Consider the following 12,656-nt stretch of genomic DNA (forward strand, 5'->3'; position numbering starts at 1 on the left):
AATTGTTATAAAAATGTTTAAAACTCACAAGGATATATAAAGAATATTATTAATTGCCTTGTAAAGAATGTTATTAATTTCATTTGATTTTAGGTGTGCAATAGCGACGGCTACGTTGGACAAGTGTGCGTACTCACTTTGAGTCCGAACCCGCAAGTGACGAGCTGCAATGGCGTGTGTAACGCGCGTATACTGTGTGTCGCCTGCGTCCCGCCCGCACCACATACTATCATTGATTTACCGTTAGTAGTTTGTTATCGACCATATATTTTTTATTACGTAAAGACTATAAATAATATATGGACTGTAATATACAGTCCAGTCAAATAGACATATGATTTTTTTATAGTCAGCTTGCCAACAATGTCTAATTAACTAATTTCTAACGGAACAGTTTCTCGTTAAATTGATGTTACTTTTTTATGAAGTTAAGTCGGGTAATTATAAGCTAAGAGTATCGTCGAAGGGGTTTCAACTTGACAACCAAAGCCAGGCTGATATGATGACAAATATAATTTAAAAAATTGTAAAATACGCAAAGCTGTAGGTAGGGACGCCAATGAAATTTATGAAAATACAAATTATAATATATTTTTTTATAGATAAGAAATTTAGAATGTCTTTTTCTGTTTTTTAGGGTCATATGTCAAATTTTGAATTCAATAAACCTGTTAGACTTGTTTTACTTTCCAGGCCTACATCACATATACCTGGGGCAAATAAGCCAGGTATTAGCATTTCTGATCCTGACGACAGCTGCAAGAATATAAGGCTTGACAGGTTAAAAATGTCTCTCATATATATTTTGATAAATTCATATAAATTCCATCTATACGCCCTGAACTATCTGTAAATATATCAGAAAACTAGTAAATTTATCAAACTTTACATAATAGTAACATTAATATTAAAATGGTTAATTCAAGTGAACAAATATATAATTAGGAACTTCAAAATTATTTCATTTATTTTGACAACTGTTTAATAACGATTGTACTTGGTCTTGCTATAATGAATCAAACAAATAAAAAGTATTATAAATAGTTGATTTCTTGACTTATTCCAGTTCTTCATCAAGCGATGAAGAAGATGATGGATCATCAAGTGAGAACCAAGATGCGCAATCAGAGCGTAGTCACGAATCTGGCAGTCTTCGATATGCCACCCGCACACTTACCCCGAACCATAGTAAAAGTTTAAGCACGCCGCACACAGGGCAGAATATACAAGTACACCCCGTCATGAAGAGTAATTCCAATCCAGCGGTCGATAAGCAGGCTATGGGGATTACTTCTGGTAAGTCGTTGCTATATAGATATGCCCAGGTACAGTTTTAATAAATTTATTCTTAAATTGACATATTAATGCAAGGTAAGCAATCCTTAACCTACTATGTTAACTAACTAGAGCTTACCAAAAACTTAAAATTTTACTTAAATTTCAATTTACTTAAAAATTTAATTATCTTATATGAACGACATTGACAGTTTAAATCTAAAGATTAGAAAATATAAATCTATGAAAACTTTATAATTAAAATTTTTAACTGTAAACAGTTTTTTTTTAATAAAGCGAGACTCTCCGGGTATAGCTAAATAATTAAAAACTAATCAAAAATAAACTTAATATATTCACTATTCGATTGGGTAACCTATATTTTACCTTGTTTACTACTAATATCTGCAATTTACATTTATTTTGGTTATGGCATCTAGAAAAGGTCATAATTAAGTTATATCCGTAATAACGCATATAGCTCAATTTTGACAATAATTTGCTCTTTAGAAATAGAGCTTTATAATTTTTTATTAATCATGACTTATGAGATCGTTACAATATCCCTAGCAAAATTCATATCAGTGTAGAATGCGGTTAAAATAAGAATATAATAGACATTTCGCTATTTCTGACGTCATATCCTCTAATAAAAATCAAATTTTGACATAAGTACCTAAGTCATAGTTAAACAAGAACCGTTTTGCAATATGGATATGGGATATGCACGTATAGGTTTTCTTGGTACATATTGGATACAACGTACTTTTCAAGTGACATTTGACATAGGTCATTGACGTTTATATTCTTATTTGAATCGTTGTTACCTTTCTGCCACTAGACAGAACTGTGATGCTATTTTATAGGTACCTATTGCACTATACTTTAATTTTACTAATCTTTCACTTCCTTTTCCCTATGTCTTTCAGTACACGGACGCATTATAGCTGGTATGACTCGATACAAATTTTTCATTGGGCCTATATTCTAAACTTAAATTAACCTTTAATCAAATGTTTGAAAAATATTATTAGTTAACCTCGATGTTATCATCGAAGTTCAAGTACCCACAGGCATTTGATATTTCAGTACGAACCTCAAATCCAGTTTCAAGAACTGTCAAAAAATTTATTTTATAATTGCTATTATTGTGAATTATATAAGGAAATATGTTGTAGAATATGGGTCTTAGACCATATTTTTAAGGCACATCTATTAGTAGTTTCATTTCAGCTTCCATTTTAACTCACGTTTCATAAAAAAAATATTATTATCATTTTAAACAAAATCAGAATATAACATATGTAGACATTCTGTAATAAATTTAAAATAAAAACTATCTGTTAAGAAATGACACAACAGACTTCCAATTCTGTTTCAACAAATACTTAGATTCATATTTTCAAGTACAAGTTCTTCTAGGCACCCTCTCATCACCAGCCAGCCGTCAGTCCTCAGAGGACAGCAGCACAACTGCAAATCAGCCCACAATGTGGTTGGGAACTGAAGATGGCTGCATACATGTATACAACTGCCTGGATAATATACGAATCAAGAAGAATAAAGTCAAATTGCAGCATAATTCTGGAGTTCATTCCATTGTGTAAGTTAGCCTAAATTCATTAAAAAAACACTAAAAATATTTATCAATCACATTTTTTACAGACAGAAATTTATTAAATTTAAAGAAAACATTTTTTTTTAACCGGATTAAACCTATTTGTATTATTATAAACTTATAATTATTTAAATAATTTTAAATTTAAATTTTCCGACGTTTTTCGTATTACAATCGAAAATAGAGGCCACCGTGACTCATTTCTCCTTCATCTTTTAGTCGATACAAACTCCGGAGAAATAAATACAGATTACACAACTTTCTCTACAGATTTGATACTTTTGACATTCAACACCTTTTGTCTTCAGTCACCGTGACCACGCTGTAAAGCACGCGAAACGTCGGAAAATTTTAAGATTAAAATTATGTAAATAATTATAAGTTTATAATAATACAAATAGCTTTGATCCGGTTAAATATTTGTTTTCTTTCAATGTGTAAAAGCTATGTTAACCAAAGACAATATTATTAAATTTAACGAATTTATAAGTTTTAAATACATTTTAGTGGGTGCTAGCATAAACGAAATATATTTATTTAGTGATCTACTCTAATAAAATTTAATAATTTTAAGCGATAATAAGATTACCTGATTAATTTAAATTTTATACTTAACTTTACTGGATACGAACGTTCAAACGATTAAAAACTAGGCAAGAAAATGTTGCGTTATTAAATAAATAAATAAAAATGTGTTTATTAGATGTGCATTACAATGTGTAAAATTTGGGAACCCTTTAAAGTAAACAATAAATGTGACATAGTTCCCAGTTCTTCCATAACAAAGCTACGTTTTAATAACTTTCATAATACAACAGTTTTACAAAAACATATATGTTAAATTCACTTCTTGAGTTTTATGAAGTTTAATAGTTTTGTACAATATCAACATAATTGTAAGATAAGTTAATATTGTAATTGAAATATCTGTCATCTGGTAAAATATTTATAATTGAAGGTACGTGGAGGGCAAAGTGTTCGTGGCGTTGGGCAATGGCGATCTCGTTGCGTATTGTAGAGATATCGGTAAGTAGATATTTTTAATATGTTTTATTTATTTAGAAAATCTATGTACAGGTACTGTAATACAAAATAATTTTTTAAACAAAACACCAATTACAAGGTATCATAATATTATCATATTAGACAGAATGCGTGTAGTACTACAGAATGTGACATTAAATGTCTTATAGTATTTTAAGGATATGTTTTTAAGAGATTATTGGTTATTTAGAAATTATTTATCAACACAAGTTAATTTGATTTGACAACCTTGATTTATAGCATTAATGATCTTGGTTTAGAATAGCTTAAAGATTTTAATGAGATGAAATTCTGGTATTTTTCAGAAGGTTCCTGGGCAGAGCGATCGACGCTCCAAGTCGGAACAGGCAGCACTCCCGTCAGCTCCATGCTTCTTTCAGAAGGACGGTTATGGTGCGCAACTCACTCCTCCATCAAGATCATTAACCCGCACACTCTTCAGGTAATAATAATAATAATCAATGACGTTACAATCTTTTTAGGTCTTGACCTCAGATTTCTGTATCTGTTTCATGATCATTAATGGAATAGGCAAGTAGTTGATCAGCCTTCAATGTCTGACCCACGCCGTCGACTTTTGGGTCTAAGGCAAACCGGTTTCCAGTTATCATTAGATACATTTTCATTAGATTGACTAACACACTTACGTCGATTAAGATACAATTTAGACGGTTCTTTATATTTATTTCTTTATAAAATCTACATTTAATATATATAATATAAACATGTTTATCCTATCTTTTTAAGACAATATTGCTTTACAGCATATAAATATTAGCTATTAAAAAGTATATGTTTTACAAAAGTATAATTGTTCACACTATTTGTAGTGTTATGTAATTTATATCTATAATTGTAAAGCTCAAATACAACTTTGCATACATACAACTCTGCTCCTTAGCATAATGCTGAGGGCCAATTGCAACCACAGCACACACGCATTACACAATTAAACCTTTTTCTTAAAAAAAATTGTTATCTCTCTATTATTATTCGTTTTTATTAATTTTTATTTTTGATTATTGTTATTTTATGCGTTTCTGTGTGTTTTGTTAGTAATAAATGTTTTGTCTATGTCTAAATAGTTATCCCATTTTTGTTAATAAATTGTGACCAAACTTTAAAATTTGTAGCCAATTAGAAGATACCAGTATCTGTACAATTCAGTAATTGTATGTAATTTGGTAAATATTTTAAACACATTTCAAGAAAGGCAAAGGTTCACAAATTTAGTTATCTTAATAAAAAAAAATCCATACAGTTGATTTCCTTTTACAGATTGACGAAACATTCCAAATAAGTTCAGAGTCTAAGCCGATAAGTCACATGGCGGTGTCGCACGGCGCAATATGGCTGTCGTTACACAACGCGGCGCAACTAAGGGGCTACAACGCCACCACGAGGGAACTCATCTGCGAGATCAATATAACGCCGCATGTCACTAAGATGCTGCATGGTGAGATTTAGAGTTGATGAGAGTCATTTCTCGATAAGTGCTTTAGGATTTTTTTGTGAATGAAAAAATACCAAGAAAGTCTATAAATCATATAAATCTTGAAAAAAAAATACCTATAAAATCTTACTATAAGTAAGACTATTATTTTTATAAAGTCCTAAATGTTCTTGATCGATCTGAAAATACTCGTGGGATTCGTGATCATAGGAGTACTAAATTATCTTTAGTGTTGTTATTTCATTCATTGTTTTTATAGTTTGACGATTATCACGTTACTTAATTTGAATAAATAAAATGAAGCGTAGCAAACAATAATTATATTATTGCGTCTTCGTGTATTTGAATTTTGCGAAATTTCCAGGTTGCGATGACATAATCCGTCAGCATAAGGCAGCTTGCCTTCGAGTAACTGCATTATTGGCGCATCGCGACACTCTTTGGATTGGAACTAGCGCTGGAGTACTTCTTACAGCACCGCTGCATAACGTACCCTCGGCCAGAAGTGGTCTTACCCAGCCGCATATTACTGGTATAATTTAAAAAAAAACAATTAAATAAATGCATTCAAACTTGATAATAAAATATTTCAATTAACAAATATGTTTAACAATATGTTATAAATTGAGTACGGAGACATATATAGCGGTAGCCTAAAGTCTGTTAATATTTGGGAGCAATGTAAATCGGAAGTAATGATATTGTTAAAATAGTCAAAACAATTATCAATTTCCTCAATATAAAATCTAGGATTTTCGTGAATTAGTAATACCTAGTAACACTGAAAATGTTTAGATAATTAAAAACGGCTTAATGTAGAAAGTTGTTACCATTCTTCCTTAGGGAATTCTCTTATCGGAAATCTCATACGCTTTCGCAGCATCTTCAGGGCTCGTAAAGCGATTACCTCGAATTTTATCTGTAGTTCTTGGGTATAAATGAAAGTCGCAGGGTGCCAGGTCACGACTGTATGGCGGATGACTCATTATCTCGACACCTGCCATAGTCAAATATTCAACAGTCCGTTTTGCGGAGTGCTCTGAAGCATTGTCGTGGTGAAGGAGGATCCTGCTGTCGAATTTTTTCCAATACAACAAGCAAACAGCGATTGACATACTAGTCTGCAGTAACTGTCCTTCCATCTTTTAGCACAACTGTCGCGAAATTCTTTACCTTAGTTGGCCGATCCTCGAAAGGAAACACCCACTGAGCTGATTGTCTTTTGGTTTCGGGTTCGTAGCAATATCCAGCTTTTATCACCTGTGACGATATCAAATGCAGCATTTGAGTCACCGCCGTTGAACTTATCTAACATTTGACGACACCAGTCTATGCGAAGGTGTTTCTGGTCGTCGGTTAAAGTATGGTGAATCCATCTGGTACAAAGCTTCCTGGCGGCTATTAAGCCGCAAAAAATATTACACGAACATTAGTTCGTGTAATATGTTTTGCCTCTTATCTTCCTCTATCATGCGTCGCACAGCACTGATGTTATCTTCGGTAGTCGCCGTTAAAGGACGTCCCTCACGCGGATCATCGTTGGACGTAGCAATCCACGCTTAAACTCGTTAAACCAATTGTAAATAGTGCAACTAGATGGGGCTTCATTAAGAAATGCTATTCGCAGCCTATCATAGCTTTGTGGTTGAGCTTACTCAACCAACAACGAAAGTCATAATAAATCATTGACCGAAAATTTTCTCGCGTCAGCTTAATTTTCACTCGTAATAAGAGTTTTTAAATTTGCCGCCTAGTCACAAAAACAAATGACAAATAAATGCAATACACTACATTAGGTTACCAAAGAGTTCTAAAATTGAAATTCAAAAAAGTTTTCATTAGCAATGTTTCTAACTGGCCATGCCATTTTCTATGTTACCCACGTAGTACTGATTGCTACTATATTTTTATTATACTATTTTTTTATTCAATACAATTGTGGTATGGTTATATTTCACCAATTGTGGCATCTATAATACACTTTCTATTTGCCCTAACTAGTTTTTTATAACTATTTTCAGGTATTCCATACGGTCACACGGGCCACGTAAGATTTTTGACAATCGTAGAAAACCCCGTTCCCCAAAAGCCGACGAAGCCAACTCAATTGAAAGCCAAAGGTCTAAGCCGCCGCTCAGCGAACGCAGAAAAGCTTCAGAAACAAGCCGAGAACAACAAAAACAATATGGAGACGCTGATCATTTCCGGGGGTGATGGCTACGAGGACTTTAGGAGTTCCACCATGACGGAAGACGCTGGAAGGGAGGACTCCACCAACCACCTGCTCCTATGGAGAGTCTGAACCATAATTCGGACTACAGGGTCTAATTCCGGTCTCGGCCTTTTCGAGTTGAATTTACATTGCGATGTCCAAGAGCCTAAATTCTTGAATCGAATGTTGCTTTTTAATAACTCGCGAGAGTGATAGGTTGAGATTATTAACGTTATTTAGGACATTAAATGTCGATTATGTGTCTATCAAATTATCCTAACAATGTGCAGTATTAAACAAATTTTAGATTGGTTAATGCCAAATGAATATTTACTGTTTTAGAATCATTTACATGTCCATATCAAAAGTGTTTTATGTGGTTATTGTTTCATAGCTGTTATCCAAAACCTCGTGAAAGTTAAAATCAATGTTATTCATATCGCTTCAAAATGTAGGTATTAAATGTAGTCGAGGATAAAGTGCAGCAAGCTTACCGCGTAACTTGAATCGCGATTCCGATTTCAATATTGAGTTTGAGTATTGGAATTACGGCCAACGTTATGGCAACGCAACGCTATTACGGATATTGAAAGAAGTGGTTAGTTTCGTTGTTAGATGATGTCATTAATGTTCTCTGTGAGTGAGTAACAATACCAAGCAATTGCTGAATGTGTCATTATAATCACTATAAGAATTACGTGGTAAGTTTGCAGAACGTCTTTTGAACTAGTTCTAAGCGATTTTGATGTATTTGTAACAGATCTCTCGATAGTGTAATTCTATGTACCTTACTTTAATGTTAAACTGAGTTTTAATTGCTCAAACGAAATTCAACTCAAATGTTACCTACCACGAAATTATTTTGTGAACTAAAGGAATTGTAAAGTTTGGAAAATTGTAGGAATATTTATGACGATAATAAAGAAAGTTGCACTAAATACGTTATATTATTTAATAGTAGCTGTTTCCTAAAATTTTATTTCCATTATATTATAACTATATTTATTGATCAATGGATTTAATGTTCCTAAAAGACGAACTGAGTGCCTTATTGGCCACTTGTTGGCTTCAGCGTGCGACTCTCAACCGTAGGTGTGCACCAATAAACTTTCTTTTTTATGTCGATCTTTAAGAGACGAACTCGCTAGTTTCTTTTAAGAACAATAATATAAATTATGAGGATTCAATTTTTTATAATAAGGATTAACATTATTAGAATTGACTCATTGTTAGAGTGCCAAGCCCAGCTAATTATTTAGTCAATTTCTGTTTTTACGAGTAGCGACTCTGAGTAATTTTACAATGCTTTCTATAATTAAATCGATGTCATAAATGAAAAGCCGTTTGAATGCATCACTTTTACCTTTAATTGATACAATGTTACTTTATAGCAGCTCTACATATTCTTCTGTATGTAGTTTACTTAAAATTATTAAATGTATTAAATTTAACTACACATATCAGCGATATCGGCAAATGCTTGAATATTCTCATCTTCATTTATTTTATCTTTTTTACCTCTACTTACAAAAAAGGGATCTTCTTGCAATTTAGCAGCCAACTTTTGTAAAATAGCTCTTCTGTCTCTTTCTGGATCACTTACTTCTCTTTTCCTTTTATTGCCTCCTTGTGCCTGTAGGGACTGAATCATACTACAAACTTTATCTTTATTCAAACTGTCAAGTGCCATAATAGTATTGCCAATTTTGATAAACGAATTTTTTTTACCCCTTGCTATATAATAAGGATCTTTTTGTACCGATCTCACTATGTCTTCTAATGCTCCTCGCCGATCTCTTGCAGCTTTTGCTATACGACTCCCATACTTTTTTCCTCTTGTTATAATATATGGGTCGTCCTCCGAGGACGACCTACTACTACGTTCAATCAAAATATAATGTGGTTCTTCAGCGTAAATTCTGTCATCCTGAATTGTATTTTGCTCCGAAGGCCTGACATGGAACCCCACACTCACTTCTTTATTAATAATGCGGGCTTTGTCACGTCCTCTTAATGCCCCAGTAAAAAGATGTTTCAATTTACTATCTCTACCTCTATTTGCCCAAAATGAAATGGGATCCCGTAAACGTGACAATTTGGAATTATTTTCAAATTCAGTAGTAATTGGTTTTGGAGGATCATCGAAATTCCGGTATCTTTTACCTCTCGTTGCCCAAAATGGTTCTTCTTCATTCAACTGTTGCTGTGCATTTTTATTTTTCTTACCTCGGCTGCCCCAAAACGGTTCTGGTTCATTGTAAAGTGCATTCATCTTCCGACGGCCTCTGTTTCCCCAAAACGGTGTTTCATCGTCATTCGAAGATCGAAACTCGTTGCTTTCTAATCGTCTACCGCGGCTGCCCCAAAAAGGTTCGTCTTCAGTTCTTCTGCCCCTGCTACCCCAGAATGGATCATCTTCTTCTTGTCGTCTAACTCTGTCATCCCAAAATTCTTTACTATTTTCTTCACTGCTACTGTCATAACGCCGGCCACGATTACCCCAGAATGGCACGTCATTTCTATAAATTGAATTGATTGAGAGACATGTTTTGCTGTAAGGAGAACAAACTTTTTCGTACGTCATAGGTAGTTCTTCAGAATTCTCTAAAGATAAACTTTCTCTTCTTCCCCTTGAACCCCAAAATGGGCTGTCATCTTTAATAGTATCTAATTTTAATTTGTCTATAAACTTTTGTGAAATTCCATCGTCATCGCTTGGTTCATACTGTAAGAATGATTTGATATTGGAAGATCTTTTCGTTCGTTCGCTAGTCTTCTCGGTATTTTGTTTATGTATATTCGTGTCATTGCCATGTTTTCCGTATGCGATATCGTTAGATGCAAGAATGAATATCAGGAAGATGAAGATTTTCTTACGCATTTTTATCTAAAATTATAGTTTCAAAATTAGTTAAAGTTACAATGCACTTTATAAACATTACTATTTTAATAATATACTATCAAATATTTAATATTTACTGTAACATTGCAACTTTTTGGATATATTTTTAAGAATTCAGCCTCGTAAATATTTTTTTAAGGTACGAGTAGGTATTATCAAATTAAATTCTAAAACAAAATTATTTGAAGACTATTTATAATATTCTTATAAATACTTACATTTTTATACACAGGGAATACACATGATTACTGTATTGTCCAGTGGTTGGCTTATGTTTGAGGTACAATATTTTCTTGCGGTGCTTATAAAGGAAGACCAACAAGCTAGTTCCCTAGGGCTGTCTCGGCGAATTGTATTTTTTCCTGTGTGATTGTAATGCGTTGGGACCATGTGACCGTTATTAAATTAAAACAAATTCCATTTCGAATTGCTCCGACTTAAAGGCAAGTTCTTTTCTCTAAGAATGTTCAGTACTATTTACAAACCATTTGTGCAAATTTAATACTAGGAGATAAGACCATAACAACATCTAGAAGGGTATATATCTAGTAGTACTAGTAGTAACTACCAGTAGTACCTGCTACAGACTCAATAAATATTTTAAATGAAATAACATAAACATTATGATACGAACTGTTTCAAAATGTACGGATAAGTTCTACATAAGTTCCAAATAGGCTTTATATTACTTATTGGTAGGATGAACGCTATTGTTGCGTTTCACGATTGTCAGATAGCGTTATTCGTCACATAAAGTCCATCATAAAGCACGAGTCCGATGAAACGCGAAGTTTCTTATTCGGAACTTTTATCTACCAAATAATTTATGTGTTGCATAGCTATTTGGTACTTTGTGAAACAGACCCTAAGACCCTATTTACATTTGTCTAAAATATACCTTTGAATATAAGGTATGTTTATATATATATATATATATACGTATACGTTACTGAAACTATATTTATGTAAACTAAAGTTGCGGTCAAAAACTATCCTTACGATCCTCACGATTAGCGTCAACCCTTAGCAAACAACGATATTGGTCGTATGAAATAATATTCCATGAATAATATTTTAGCCTAATCTTGCCCTTGGAATTACACTGTCAAATATTGCAATAATCAAACACTCTAGTTTCTTATAGTATATTGGCAATGAATATAAAATAAGAATTTGTCTTAAGCCTCAGAAAAACTAAATTTGCGTCCAGTGTGACTAAGGCTTTGCACGCACGCATTTTCACTAATTACTTACGCTAAGTAAACAGAGGACATAAATAAATAGTACCATATATGACGCTTGTACATGATCTCTGTACGTCTCTCTGAGTATGAGATCATAACCGTCAAATATGTCGATCTAACTTGAAAAAATAACAAAAGTTTGTGAAGGTGGAAAAAGTTAGGGAAGATCTACGCCAACGATAACGAAACTATAATCTCAGAAATTAGCGAATACTAAACAGTAATATTGTGGAAAGAAGAAAAACACGAGTGGCACAACCATTGATTCAGATTTCTGTTTGTGTTTCCTAGATATTTTTTTATTAATTAATTAGGTGACCAGTCTTCTTTGCCTTACAAAATATATATAATCTTCGTTTTAGCTTAGATCTAAAAATCAAACGGATTTTCTCACGATGTTTTCCTTTGCACCGCGAGTAAGTATTAATGTGCGGAATTTGAACAAGAACACGATCTTAGTATTAGAGACGTACTCGTTCATTCCTAAACTAGGTTTGCACTGCTGGGCTTTTAGACATAGATTTTTTATGACACACAAGGAAAGTATAATACAATTTTTTCTTGCCTGACGGTCATCTGCCTCTTAATATAACTTTTAAGAATTTAACAACATATGGAATATATGCTACGCACTTAAAATTTGAACAGTCGCGTTATACCTCATACAATAGTATAAGGTGGGAAAATTTATTTTTGAAAGTATTCGAGACAAAACTTTCCCTTAACTACATGTTAGTTGTTAGTTGACATCTTTGTTTGTTTCTTTGATTAAATATGAGAGCGTGGAGGAGGAGTGGCTAAGTTGAAACAATTTATTTTTCAAACATTGCATTATGATTTCGAAGGATGTGTGTTACTTATTAAGGCAAATATTTTTATAATAGTTTAAAAAAACTTATTGGTTTACA

General features: G+C 32.9%; 2 protein-coding genes across 3 annotated transcripts in view; one reads left to right on the top strand and one right to left on the bottom strand.

Annotated features, from left to right (window-relative positions):
• Window positions 1-8,540, top strand: part of LOC123719446 (rho guanine nucleotide exchange factor 17) — a 79,912-nt gene extending 71,372 nt beyond the window's left edge. For both annotated transcript variants that reach the window (XM_045676194.1, XM_045676185.1), the window contains exons 12-20: window positions 94-242; window positions 694-780; window positions 1,067-1,296; window positions 2,698-2,878; window positions 3,852-3,919; window positions 4,243-4,379; window positions 5,216-5,393; window positions 5,755-5,922; window positions 7,412-8,540. In XM_045676194.1, the coding sequence (XP_045532150.1) occupies window positions 94-242; window positions 694-780; window positions 1,067-1,296; window positions 2,698-2,878; window positions 3,852-3,919; window positions 4,243-4,379; window positions 5,216-5,393; window positions 5,755-5,922; window positions 7,412-7,692 (1,479 nt within the window). In that variant the 3' untranslated portion in view covers window positions 7,693-8,540. The remainder of the gene's footprint in view (window positions 1-93; window positions 243-693; window positions 781-1,066; window positions 1,297-2,697; window positions 2,879-3,851; window positions 3,920-4,242; window positions 4,380-5,215; window positions 5,394-5,754; window positions 5,923-7,411) is intronic.
• Window positions 8,541-9,049: 509 nt separating this feature from the next.
• On the bottom strand, window positions 9,050-10,483 carry LOC123706614. The gene has a single exon (XM_045655876.1). It carries the CDS (start codon window positions 10,481-10,483, stop codon window positions 9,050-9,052), a length of 1,434 nt encoding a protein of 477 aa, XP_045511832.1.
• Between the last annotated feature and the right edge of the window lie 2,173 nt (window positions 10,484-12,656).

This window comes from Pieris brassicae, chromosome 1, assembly GCF_905147105.1.
Source record: "Pieris brassicae chromosome 1, ilPieBrab1.1, whole genome shotgun sequence".
In the NCBI taxonomy this organism is placed as follows: domain Eukaryota; kingdom Metazoa; phylum Arthropoda; class Insecta; order Lepidoptera; family Pieridae; genus Pieris; species Pieris brassicae.

Excerpts from the sequence above, each read along its gene's own strand:
- LOC123706614 (XM_045655876.1), bottom strand. The coding sequence starts at position 10,483 with ATGCGTAAGAAAATCTTCATCTTCCTGATATTCATTCTTGCATCTAAC.